The sequence below is a fragment of the Oncorhynchus keta genome, chromosome 13, assembly GCF_023373465.1.
Source record: "Oncorhynchus keta strain PuntledgeMale-10-30-2019 chromosome 13, Oket_V2, whole genome shotgun sequence".
NCBI lineage: Eukaryota > Metazoa > Chordata > Actinopteri > Salmoniformes > Salmonidae > Oncorhynchus > Oncorhynchus keta.
Genome location: NC_068433.1, coordinates 27,866,144 through 27,880,345, shown reverse-complemented (window position 1 = coordinate 27,880,345; position 14,202 = coordinate 27,866,144). Strand labels below are relative to the sequence as shown.

Genomic DNA, 14,202 nt, shown 5'->3' with positions numbered 1-14,202 from the left:
TGACCTGAACACAACTTGACAGAAAAACAAAGCCTGAAAACAAAATAGCAAGTTGTGTCTTTCTGTGAGTGGCTTCCAAAATAGACAAGCTTTAGATGTCTTGCTTAAATTGATCTACCTGCAGAAGTATCACTTACCCCATACTCTCCAGATTCCTGGTTTGTCATTGCCCAGAGGTTAAAATCAGTGTTCCTGGCATTGTTTTTGTCTGTGGTCACAAGTCCTGTAACCCCTTAAACACAGAAAACCTTCACATTTAGACATTTCATATCACTCATAATGCAACAATGGGTTTAACAAATGCAATACCTTTATCATTCCCAATTGACACCAAATAGATGAATGCAAAGTCAACTAAACACATCACCATGATCAACTCATAATATTCACCCCAGAATCGCAGGTTTTGCATCCTCTGTGTGATGCTGATTCCATCGTTCTGGGAGCCCCCCTCAGCTAGCGTGTCCTCCAAGGCCTTAGCATACATCACAAAGCCATCATAGAAGCAGCCAGCGATGAAATCCATCTGAAAGGAATGGAATGGAGGTCTGTACATAAGCCAGCAAGAGAGTATTCTTCATGATCTTCATGTCTGAAACAAGTCTGAAACCAACAGGAACCCGAACAGCTTCTAGCCCCAAGCCATAAGACTGCTACATAGTTAGCCAAATAGCTACCTGGACTATCTACATTGACCCTTGTTGCATTTGACTCATCACATATGCTGCTGCTACTGCTTATTATCTATCCTGTTGCATAGTCACTTTATCACTACCTATATGTACATATCTACCTCAATTACCTTGTGCCCTTGCACATCAACTTGGTACTGGTACCCTGTGTATATAGTCAAGTTATTGTTACTCATTGTGTAACTATTCCTTTTGTTATTATTTTTATATTCTATTCTATTTTTCTATTTTTCTGCATTGTCGGGATGGGCCTGTATGTAAGCATTTCACCTGTTGTTTACAAAACATGTGAAAATAACATTTGATTGATTGATTGACTTTGTTTACTATTTGCCTGGAATTCTACCTTGACCCCTATAGGCATGGGTCTATGGCTGTCTCTAGTTAAATATCTGTTTGCATACACTTAGTCTGCCAAAAGGCTATACATTTTCACAAAGACTAGTGAAGTTTTTCATGAATCAAAGACGTCCATTAATAACTATGCATAAATGATCTGAATTTATGATCTCTCTTGGGTCCTTTGAAAGATATTTCAAAAACACAGTGCTTTTTTTCTAGTGTGGAGAATCCTATCAAAGGTGTAAAAGCCTTTCAACAAATAAACTTTGTGGCTCTGATGCTGAGATGTGGCAGGATTTCAAACAACTTACCAGAGAGGGTTCAATGTTCACATCAAAGTCCTTCTGAGCTCTAATGTGGAGCTCATCTTGGAACTGTTTGTACTCTGGATTATCAGGCTCCCTGTATGTTATTACCAACACAGACTGGGCGGAAGAGAGAGACAACAATGAGAAAGTGGAGCATTCCTGTGGAATTACACAGGGATGTAATTTCAACCTCAGTCCATAGGGGACTTGGCTTTGGGACACGACATCGGTAGTCTGTGTAATACTTGGAATCCCTGAGTTGTGCATCGTTCTCTATCAAATAAACATGAATCCAACGTTTGTCCAAACAGCAGACCAGGCAATTCACGTGAGACATCCTACCACAAAATATACCACTGTCTACACAGCAGGAATATGGTACGGATTTGATTAAAGTTGATTCATATGTTTATTTGATAGCGAGGGACACATTTCACTTCACGTCTGGTGGGTAGAGTTCCTATAAATTACACATATACCTGAGTCGACAGGAAAGTTTTTTTTGCCGTAGTCGCAACCCACCAAAACAATTCACAACTCAGGGAGTCCCAACTAATACAGACTCTGGATGTCCCAGAGCTATACATTCTACAAACACGTCACACAATAATTAGATGCTACGCACTTGCTCAGCACCTGGATTAAACTCTAGTTTCGTGTCAAGTTAAACATCATTTACCTAGCCAAAGCAATCTAGTACAGCCATCTTTACCTCTGCACAGGTCCCTGCAGCTACACTCTTCATCAAGCCAGCCAGACATACAAACCGCCTTCCCTCCCACTCCCATGCATTTGTATGGTCCTAAACTCAGAACCTAATACCTCTAAACTGCATTTTCCTTTTAATCGGGATTGGAATGATTTTAGTATCCTATTTTAAATTGTTGGTGTTGAGCTGCCATACCCAACTGACGTGCTTGGAATTACACCCAGAGCATCATAAACATGTACCAACTACTGTTTGACAGATTTTTAATGGTATGCAGAGTGATTTCCTACTGGGTGGAAATGTCAATGATAAACATGACATTTGAAGTGTATTGTCAACACCAGAAGTAGGATTAATGACGAACAGATGTCTCCTCTTTTATAATCTAAACGGTCTAATTAAAAGTCCATTATGAGTAAACAGCAACAACATTATTTATAGTGAAGAATAGACAATCTGCTGTATCCAAATGCACTTAAACTTATAGACATGTCTTGAAGAGAAGGCAAAAACATAGAAGAGCAGCTGTGGTAACTCTGTATATTGCTTATGTTATCCCTCTTTCCTAGTTGCACCACTTGTTACAAATTTGCTATTACACGACAGTTGTGTCTTGTTGCATATTCTTTGATTATGTCTGGATGGAAAAGCACGCTTTCTGCCAAAGACTCAATATAAGGTCATCACTTGAGTTTTGACTTGTACTGTGCCTTGATATACTGAAATAAGATTCATCCTGCTGAATGGCTCGACATAGTAATGATAAACAGCCAACTTCCAAAAGCAATCAACGTTCTATGTGCAGCATATTGCCATTTTACTGAGTTACAGTTTATATGAGGAAATCAGTCAATTGAAAAAAATTCATTAGGGCCTAATCTATGGATTTCACATGACTTGGAATACAGATATTCGTCTGTTGGTCAGACACCTTACAAAAAATAGGCCTCAGGATCTTGTCACGGTATTTCTGTGCATTTACATTTCCATCAATAAAAGGAATCAATATTAACTATGTATTAGTAAATCTCTACGAAGTTCTTCAGTTTATCTAAAATCCAACCACAGTGTATTGGTCCCGTGCACAGGATACAGGGTGTAAACAGTACAGTGAAATGCTTACTTGCAAGCTCTCAACAGTGCAGTGCACATTTATAAAGAAAAAGTACATAATAAGTAATAGATAGGTAGTAAGAAGAAAAATAGCCATGTTTGGAAATATATACATAATATTAATATACAGTATAGACAATGAAATGTGCTAAAGTGAGTGGTTGAGCGGTTTTGATAAATAATAATAAATAGTAGCAGCAATGTTGCCTGTGTGTGTGTGTGTGTGTGTGTGTGTGTGTGTGTGTGTGTGTGTGTGTGTGTGTGTGTGTGTGTGTGTGTGTGTGTGTGTGTGTGTGTCCATCTAGTGTGTCCCACTATCTCCATCTACAGTGCCATCAGAAAGTATTCACACCCCTTGACTTTTGACACATGTTGTTGTGATATGAAGTAGGATTCAAATGGATTTAGTTCTCATTTTTCTCAACTATCTACACAAAATACTCAGTGGAACAAAAAATTCTACAATTTATAAAACATTTATGAAAAATAAAATAATAATATATCTTGATTAGATAAGTACTCAACCCTTGAGTCAATACATTTTAGAAACACCTTTGGCAGCAATTACAGCTGCGAGTCTTTCTGGGTAAGTCTCTAAGAGCTTTACACACCTGGATTGTACAATATTTACCCATTATTACTTTTACAATTATTGAAGCTCTGTCGACCTGGTTGTTGATTATTGCTAGAAAGCAATTTTCAATTCTTGCCATAGATTTTCAAGTCGATTTAAGTCAAAACTTTAACTAGGCAACTCAAGAACATTCAATGTCATCTTGGTAAGCAACTCCAATGTATATTTGGCCTTGCGTTTTAGGTTATGTCCTGCTGAAAGGTGAATGTCTTCCAGTGGCTTTTGGGAAGCAGAATGAACCAGGTTTTCCTCTAGGATTTTGCCTGTGCTGAGCTGTATTCCGTTTCTCTTTTAAAACTCCCTAGTCCTTGCTGATGACAAACATACCCATAACATGATGCAGCCACCACCATGCTTGAAAATATGAAGAGTGGTACTCAGTGATGTGTTTTGTTGGATTTGCCCTAAACATAATGCTTTGTATTCAGGACAAAAAGCTAATTTCTTTGACACATTTATTGCAGTATTACTTAAGTGCCTTGTAGCAAACAGGATGCATGCATTGGAATATTTTTTATTCTGTACAGGCTTCCTTCTTTTCACTCTATCATTTAAGTGGAGTAACTACAATGTTGTTACATCGTCATTGTTCCGATAATAAAACCATTAAACTAATTCACTGTTAAAATCACCATTGGCCTCATGGTGAAATCCCTGAGCAGTTTCCCTTCCCTTCCGGCAACTTAGTTAGGAAGAACGCCTGTATCTTTATAGTGACTGTGTGTATTGATACACCATCCAAAGCCTAATTAATAACTTCATCAAACTCAAAGGAATATTCAGCTTATTGACTCAAAACATTTCAGCTTTTCATTTTGTATTAATTTAAAAAATGTTCTACAAACAAAATTCCACTTTGACATTATGGGGTATTTGTGTGTAGATCAGTGGCACAATTTTAAATTCAGGATGTAACAACAGAATGTGGAAAAGGTAAAGCGGTGTGAATACTTTCTAAAGGCTCTGTAAGTGCCTTGATATTCAGTCTGATATCTCTACCCTAAACTTTTGTATTGTAACACTTCAGAAAAAGATCTGCAATTGCCAGGCAATAGCAGACATGTTTTACACCACTTACTAATTAAGATGACTCAGTCAAGTTAATTAGCCTAACTTTTCTTTATCAATCCAAAGCCATTTGTAGCACCTTTCATTTGGAGTATTGGAATCCACATTTCCAATACTAAGTAGGTGACTACAGTAACTGCAGTGCAGTCAGTGACATTTAACAGCCAAATTGGAAGAGGAGCATCTGTACCCCCACTCACTTATTTTTTGACACATTAATATGCATAAGTGGCTTTTAGCTGAAAAAAAACACTCTCTCCTTCATTAAGTCCATCCAAGTATTAAAGAGGCAGGGAGGAAGTTATGACCTTTTTACAGATTATTGCCTGCCGGAGTCTGAACCATTATGAAGTTTGCATGTTGCAATTTCCTTTTGCAATTTGTGGGACCACAAATTGTTATTATAAGCAAAGGTCAGTTCTGACTTGAATGCAGTGAGTAGGCCTGGTTTAGGGGACATTTGTGGGTTGGATTAAAAGGATGTTATAGGTTACCTCGTTAACTGTTAAGTTATGGATCAGTGAACCAAAATTGTTCCAAGCTGGTTGTCAATGGCTGGTGACAAACAACAAACATATACATTGTACCTCATGCAATTTGTATTTGTTTACTGTCTATAAACATTTTGTTATGTTTTAAGATAAAACTTTACAGTAATTCATACACGTAGGCTACATGTGGGTCAACCTCATTCAACTTGATGAACTTTGTGTTCCCTTTAATACAGGTTCAGTGCGAAGGTATTCTTTTGATGGACAGGCTGCTGATTCACACACGAATGAGAGGTTTTGAATTGAATGTCCTCAGTGAAAGACATCCATTTCACATGCCAAATGGCAGTTTCAGACTTGTGATCCTGTCTGGCTCCAATTACCAAAGGGGGGAAAGAACTGACAGTTCTGCACCAACTAATTGACAGAGTATTTGGACACAATTACTCAAAAAGGATTCTGCAATAAATTAAATTAATCAAACGTAATGAATGAAATGGAAGGAATATTTATCTGTCTCCATCCATGTTTGTCTGTCTGTCTGCCTGTCAGTCTCAGTGCAGTGTACCTTGAAGACCTTGATGGGATCAATCCAGAGGCTGTCGTTGTTCAGCCAGGGTTTGCGCTCCGTTAGGCTTTCAGCAAACACGTCCAGATAGAAGATGGCGTAGTTCTCAGGGTCTGGGATCTCACTCTGGAAAAGCTTCATGATTTTCAGAAACGTGTCCGGAGGCCCGCAGATATACACAACTTTAGAGAAGACAAAAAAACACAACACAAAAGTTACTTATAACTGATTATCTGATTTATGGTTCTATTTCCTATAACTGCTTTAGCTATCAAACCTCTCCATTTTGTGAATTGCTCCTCTTATCATTGGTAGACTAGATGTAGATATGAACCATATGAGGTATGGAAATCAATCCAAATCAGTAACTTCTGGGCAATGCAGTTATGAGGAATCATGTGTAGGTACGCCTACTGAAGTTGCACAGCCATGTGTCTGCTATTTAGGGGGAGTGTGCATGTGTGTTTAGAGTGTTTAAAGCTGTCTGTGCTGTACGCCTGCCTACATAATACCATCCCATTCTGTTTTCATGCAGTCTGCTCCATAGACAGTATGTCTGTAGGCATTATTTCCATTCGCTGCATATGTCATAGTGACTGCTGCCAGCTCTAAGGCAGTCCTCCCAGTTAGCAGACATTTCCTCAAGTGTTAGACCAAAGTCGGCACAGACCGCCTCGCAGACCCCAACTCTCATCTCTTCCAACATAGCTCACAAGGAGCCATGCCAAGTAGTCATGCCAAGTAGTCCTGATGTCTCCTGGACATCGTCCAAAACAAATGTAAAAAAGGCGGGGGGAAAGTCAACCTGTGTTGTAGGAACCATAAGGATCTGCCTGGGCTTAACTTATTACAAAGCACATCAAATTGTTTGGTAAATTTTGTTTCACTTAGCGGCAGACTCAAAGATAGCAACCAGCCCACCTTACCTGAACTCTCCATTTCTAGTAGAAGGCAGCATTAGCTCCCATGACTCACGCAACATCTACACATAGAGAAACGTAATGCTGCAATGACTATTAAATGCATCCCATTCTGTTCACAATCAAGCGCCTGAGTCTCCAAGCCTATATCATGATTACATTCCATTTGTAGTTTTCCCAGGTGTGACGCTTGAAAGAAGACCAATGGAACAGTCTCTGCAAAATTGCATGTTTAGAAACTACCATCAACGTCACCGTGTTTTGTGTAATGTGTATCTTACTTATTAAAGTGTAATACAAATATGACAGAGATCATGTTAGAGATAATTATTTTGTAGACCATTGTGTTACCATGGTCTAATCTGTCAGTTGGACTTTAACAACTCTCGTTAGAGGACTTAGGAACCGTACGCCTTCATCGCATGTCTTTGTTCTCTTCCAGGAAGTTGTACACAACTTCCATAACCACATTTATATCTATGATAGACAGAAAAGAGCCAGTCACACAACACAAATGTGATGCATGCTGACAGTTTTTGATATACAGAACCAGTCAAAAGTTTGGACACACCTACTCATTCCAGGGTTTTCTTTATTTTTGCTATTTTCTACATTGTAGAATAATAGTGAAGACATCAAAAGTATGAAATAACACATATGGAATCATGTAGTAACCATAAAAGTGTTAAATAAATTCAAATATATTTGAGATTTAAGATTCTTTGCCTTGATGACAGCTTTACACACTCTTGGCATTCTCTCAACCAGCTTCATGAGGTAGTCACCTGGAATGCATTTCAATTAACATGTGTGCCTTGTTAAAAGTTCATTTGTGGAATTTCTTTCCTTCTTAATGTGTTTGAGCCAATCAGTTGTGTTGTGACAAGGTAGGGGTGGTATACAGAAGATAGCCCTATTTGATGAAAGACCAAGTCCATATTATGGCAAGAACAGTTCAAATAAGCAAAGAGAAATGACAGTCCAGCATTACTTTAAGACATGAAGGTCAGTCAATTCATAAAATGTGAAGAACTTTTAAAGTTTCTTCAAGTGCAGTTGCAAAAACCATCAACCACTATGATGAAACACATCTCAACATCAACTGTTCAGAGTAGACTGCGTGAATCAGGCCTTCATGGTCGAATGCAGCAAAGAAACCACTAATAAAGGACACCAATAATAAGAAGAGACTTGCTAGGGCAAAGAAACATGAGCAATGGACATTAGACCAGTGGAAATCAGCCCTATGGTCTGATGAGTCCAAATTTGAGATTTTTGGTTACAACCGCCATGTCTTTGTGAGATGCAGAGTAGGTGAACAGATGATCTCCGCATGTGGGGTTCCCACCGTGAAGCATGGAGGAGGAGGTGTGATAGTGTGGGGGTGCTTTGCTGGTGACACTGTCGTGATTCATTTAGAATTCAAGGCACACTTAACCAGCATGGCTACCACAGCATTCTGCAGCGATATGCCATCCCATCTGGTTTGCGCTTAGTGGGACTATAATTTGTTTTTCAACAGGACAATGACCCAAAACACACCTCCAGGCTGTATAAGGGCTATTTGACCAAGATGGAGAGTGATGGAGTGCTGCATCAGATGACCTGGCCTCCACAATCACCCGGCCTCAACCCAATTGAGATGGTTTGAGATGAGTTGGACCGCAGAGTGAAGAAAAAGCAGCCAACAAGTGCTCAGCATATGTGGGAACTCTGTTGGAAAAGCATTCCTCATGAAGCTGGTTGAGAGAATGCCAAAAGTGTGCAAAGTTGTCAACAAGGCAAAGGGTGGCTACTTTGAAGAATCTCAAATATAAAATATATTTTTGGATAATTCATGATACTTCCATATGTGTTATTGTATAGTTTTGATGTCTTCACTATTATTCTACAATGTAGAAAATAGTACAAATAAAGAAAAAACCTTTGAATGAGTAGGTGTGTCTAGACTCTTGACTGGTACTGTATATATATATATATATATATATATATATATATATATATATATATATATATATATATATATATATTACAGGAAACACAATTTGTGTGATTTCAGTGAGAGGTCTATGTTGGCAACCCTGTTAGCACTCAGGTAGTCTGCAACAAACATTCACATACAGTATGTGCCTCCACAAAAGAGAAGACACAGCTTGATGTATTCTTCCTTCCAGCCGTGTGGCATTTTTTACCTTTATTTAACTAAGCAAGTCAGTTAAGAACTTGCCTCTACCTTCTTGCCCATTGTTCTTTTGTCTGTACCCAATAATATTTGTACCATGTTTTGTGCTGCTACCATGTTGTTTTGCTACCATGTTGTTGTCATGCTGTGTTGCTTCCATGCTGTGTTGTCATGTGTTGCTGCCTTGCTATGTTGTTATCTTAGGTCTCTCTTTATGTAATGTTGTGTTGTTTCTCTTGTTTTGTTCTATATTTCTATATTATATATATAAATCCCAGCCCCTGTCCCCGCAGGTCTTTTGCGTTTTGGTAGGCCATCATTGTAAATAAGAATTTGTTCTTTACTGACTTGCCTAGTTAAATAAAGGTTTAAAAATAAATACAAATAAAATAACACATTTCTTATTTACAACGACAGCCTACACAGGCCAAACACAGACGACGCTGGGCCAATAGTGTGCTGCGGTATGGGACTCCCAATCACAGCCGGTTGTGATAGAGCCTGTATTTGAACCAGGGTGTCTGTAGTGACGCCTCGAGCACTGCCTTAGACCGCTGTGCCACTTGGGAGCCCAAGTGTATGTGTGCTTTTTAGTGGTCTGAAAATGATCAAGGTGTGAGCTTTCTCCACAAGTAACCTGGTGGGACTTTGAAAACACAATTGGCCTCATGTTCAGTCTGGTTGTTAAGGTTTGTTCATTTGAGGCAGGTAAATGTTTTTTTGGGGAAGATATTACATGTTTCTACCATTTCTCTTTATTCATGAACAAATCTGATAGGAGGCTAATAATGAGACTTTAACAGGTTTTCCCATCAGATTCAGAACACAAAATCAGAGGGACTATGTCGGAGTGAATCAATTTACATTACAAATCTGTACCTGACAACCACTGGCTTAAAAACAATCAACACTCAACGCTATACAGTACTGTCAAGACGTCAACCAAAATGAGAGACCACACAGTTGAGGTAAAGGTTGACAACCCAGGGTTTATATGTTGGTGATCTCAGAGGGATGAATGTGAATGGAATGTCAAGCCAGAACTCCAAGCTTAGACAAGCCGTGACAAAACCATTAGCTTCCGTGACCCCAAGCTCACCATGGCGGGCCCATAATTCAGCTAAGAGGTTTGGCAGCTTTCAAAATGATTTTCCTCATGTAACAGCAGTTAAGTACCATATGCAGTGTTTATTGCACTATTTGTTAATGTTACTGCTGGAAAGGTTTTTTCAAGTGCTTTAAAAGAGAATAAACCCAGTCATTTCCATGCATCACTCATTGACAACACCGTATCTGTATTCTGTGCTATGCTGGTTAGTGCCGAGTCACTCTAGTCTATCATGTTCTTCTCATCCACTGATTTCTAATCAGTACCCTGACAATAACTATGGATGAAAACAGTGAGCCAAGAGTATAATTTTGTGGTTATAGTAATGTTTTAGGGTTATTGAGAAAACCAAAGGCCAGTATCTTCCCAGATGATGTGAAAGAGTTTAGTGCCTTTACTTCTTCCAGATGAACCAACACACAGCATCAGACGGTTCCTACAAACAGAACAGTTCTGGGCCAAAGCACACATCAATATCACTTGCCAGTATTTGTGTTTCGCTGTTGGACTTTCAACACCCCAATTCCCCTCTATCGGTATAGATATTTTGATATTGCAGTATAACAGTATATCGTTAACATCATTCCATTGTATTATTGATATGCAGCATCCAATTTTGATGGATTCTGAGTTACCAACAAATTTGAAAGCAACACATTTGAAAGCAACAAATTTGAAAGCAACAAATTCCTAAAATACTTAAGTCTTGAATTTGTGAAATATTTATTCAACTGAGACACAAAAAATGCATTGATGTCACTTAATTGTATTGATAAGGGTAAAAAACAAGAAAGTCTAGCTGCATAATGCAACTGTGAGCTGCCTGTTCCTGATGACTATAACAGAGAGCAAACACTCACAAGTAACGGGTAGCAAACAAATGACCCATTTTCAACCTTAGATGTGTCAACACAATGGGTCATTTGCCATATCTAACAATAAATCTGAGTACATGTTGTATATAGACAGAGGTGTAATGGGTCTCTACAGACAACATCTCTCTACATCACTAACAATAATATTTGTAAATGTTATAATGTAGAGTGATATGTGTGTGACGACTTGGCAGAGTCTCTGTTTATATGCTTTCTCAGCCCATTACAAGTAGTGAGGATTAATTAACAATTTCTAAAATAGTTTTGGAGTTAATCAAATGTAATGACAACATTCCTGTTGTAATGAACATGTAATAACATATTCTACAGTGGGGATTACCATGGAAACAATGTTACAACAGCTGTGTGTCACTGCGATTTTACACTAGGTAAACAATCCACACTATTTGTGTAATGATAAGAAAGTATTTATAATTGTTTTGAAATAAGCAATAGGCTCCATCAAGTACATAATGGTGAACTGTAAATAGAATGAGCTGGAAAACAAGGTGGTGTGAGTCAACACGGCATTAATGAACAATAATAATGCCTTAGCCTTATTACAGATAAAACTGGATATTTACAATACTTTTGTAGGTTTCAGCTGAAAATGCCTGTCTACTTAATTGGGATAGATGCTGTAAATAACATGTATGAAATACCTATTGAATAATTAAAAAAAATAATGAAAATCTATGCGTGCAGGCACATAATCTCTCTCTCTCACACAAACACACTTTCAGTGATTACGCAGGTGGTTCACAGCAATAAAAGGTGGTCTGGTAAGTCACATACTGGGTTTAGAAGTGCATTCTATACTGTCTTCATCTCTTCACTTCTCCCTTTTTGTTTACAAAGCTCTTCTTCACAAGCTTTCAACACATCTCACTTATCTGTTACAGTACAAAAATAAGGGCCACCAAACCCGCTCACAGGGTTGGTTAACTCTTGAGGTCCCTCGTGTCTCTACCAACCTGGGTAAATCAGCCTTTAGTTTTAATAGATCATTAAATCTTGAATCCCTGTTGCCAATAGGGCAGTTTAGAATTCTGATGAGGAGTGAATTCACTTAGGTTTACAAGTGTTTTGTTGATTGTGGTGGCTTATTTGTGTTGTTGAGATGTGGTGTGTCTATCTGCTGTATCTTCTAGTTTATTGTTAACAGTTTTATTGATTTATGTTGTGAGTGGTTTGTTCTCAGGGCACCATTGTGAATGAGACCCTGGTCTCAATTGAGACCCTGGTCTCTCCTGAATAAATAAAATCTAAATAAAAAAATAAAATAGGTAGGCTTAATAAATATGTTTTCATTATATTAAATAAGTATTCCAAGAACATGTTTAACTCCACTGTAGGCCTATGTAAGAATATGCTTTGACTAACACTGAGTGTACAAAACATTAGGAATACCTGCTCTTTCATGACATAGACTGACCAAGTGAATCCAGGTGAAAGCAATGATCTCTTATTGATTTCACTTGTTAAATCCACTTCAATCAGTGTAGATGAAGGGGACGAGACAAGTTAAATAATAATTTTTAGCCTTGAGAAAATTGAGATATGGATTGTGTATGTGTGCCATCACAGAGTAAATGGGAAAGACAAAATATTGAAGTGCCTTTGAACCGGGTATGATAGTAGGTGCCAGGCGCACCGGTTTCAGTGTGTCAAGAACTGCATCGCTTCTGGGTTTTTCACGCTCAACAGTTTCCCGTGTGTATCAACCACCCAAAGGACATCCAGCCAACTTGACACAGCTGTGGGAAGCATTGGAGTCAACATGGGCCAGAATCCCTGTGGAACGCTTTCGACACCTTGTAGAGTCCATGACCCGACGAATTGAGGGCAAAGGGGGGTGTTCCTAATGTTTTGTACGCTCAGTGTATATGACCAACACTGTCTACTCGTAAATTAAAAACGTAAGCCCAAATATCATATTAGCCTACTATCAAGCCAATGTTCCACATCTTATAATGGAACATCTACATTTCATATTGCACATGTGGAAATAGCCAATTTATAGACTTACTTCTTCCGTGGTCTTTCATGAAAGTAATGATTTCTTTATAATAGCTTGGCGAGTCTTGATATGGCAAGGCATCAACTGTGACATTTTCCGCTTTCAAAATTATGTAAATTCCTTCAGAGAGGAAGTAGTGAGGTCGGTCATCTTTTTTCACATCGTGAAAAATCAGAATGGCACGAGAGGTCCAATTAAACTGCGCGTGAATAATACTAGCAAAGTCTCCCAATTTTGTGGTCGAGGGTCCGGTGCGCACAATCGTTTTGTACTCATCCCCGTTAACAAACCCATATGCTGTTCCTCCCGCAGTTATCAATGGGAGTTTCCAATGAGATGCAAATCTTCCAACTGAGGCCACTGAATACACGCAACCTGGTCCGAAGAAAGCATCTGGTTTATTATAAAGTTTGGTGTCCACGGCGATAATCTGTGCCTTATTTTCTGCGCAGACACCGGTTGAATCCTCCGTGCTGAAATTCAAGAGTTGAATTGAGTGGCCTTGGAGAACTCCGTGCTTCTTCTGTAGATTCTCGTTCGCCATAATAATTGCTGGGAAAACCCGAGGCAAAGCCCAGGGATACTTGTGGTAATTGTCGGGAAGCATCACCGCAACTGTGATATTATTTCCCATATTCGTTCGACACCTGGATATGAGAGAGTATGTGAATACCACAAATAAACAGTATCCGAGATCCGTTTTATATCCCATTGCTTTAATTTGAAGTATAAAATAAATCCAAGAAAACGGACCTCGTGTGTTCACCTGGAGTAGTAAGACGCCTTACTGTCCTGAAACCTAACCATATGGCTCTCTATTGAAATGCAACTTCAGGCAATAGAAGAAATGTTTAGGTAATCCATGTGTCATTTATCATCTTTAACGTTGCTCTAATGGTTATCCAGCAGTGATTCTGTGCGTTGTTCACTTCAGCGCATTTCTCGGACTGATGTTCCTTAACTCGCCCCTCCGAGTGATAACATCCATCCAAATGACTGGAACTTAAATCACAGAAACATTCAGTGCAGCCCCGCACACGTCATATCACAGGTCTGAGAAAGACTAGGAAGAAGCGCCCCCTGCCTGCTGTCCCTGTACTTCAGTCCTGGTCCTTGGAGACCCACCGGGTGTGCAAGCTTTTGCTCAGCCATAGCACTAACATAACTGATTC

General features: G+C 38.9%; 1 protein-coding gene across 1 annotated transcript in view; it reads right to left on the bottom strand.

Annotated features, from left to right (window-relative positions):
- LOC118387512 (atrial natriuretic peptide receptor 2-like) overlaps positions 1-14,031 on the bottom strand; it is an 82,361-nt gene extending 68,330 nt beyond the window's left edge. The window contains exons 1-5 of the mRNA XM_035775945.2: positions 13,040-14,031; positions 5,926-6,107; positions 1,346-1,459; positions 391-526; positions 138-232 (exon numbers count right to left, since the gene is read on the bottom strand). Coding sequence (XP_035631838.1) covers positions 138-232; positions 391-526; positions 1,346-1,459; positions 5,926-6,107; positions 13,040-13,742 — 1,230 coding nt within the window. The 5' untranslated portion in view covers positions 13,743-14,031. The remainder of the gene's footprint in view (positions 1-137; positions 233-390; positions 527-1,345; positions 1,460-5,925; positions 6,108-13,039) is intronic.
- Between the last annotated feature and the right edge of the window lie 171 nt (positions 14,032-14,202).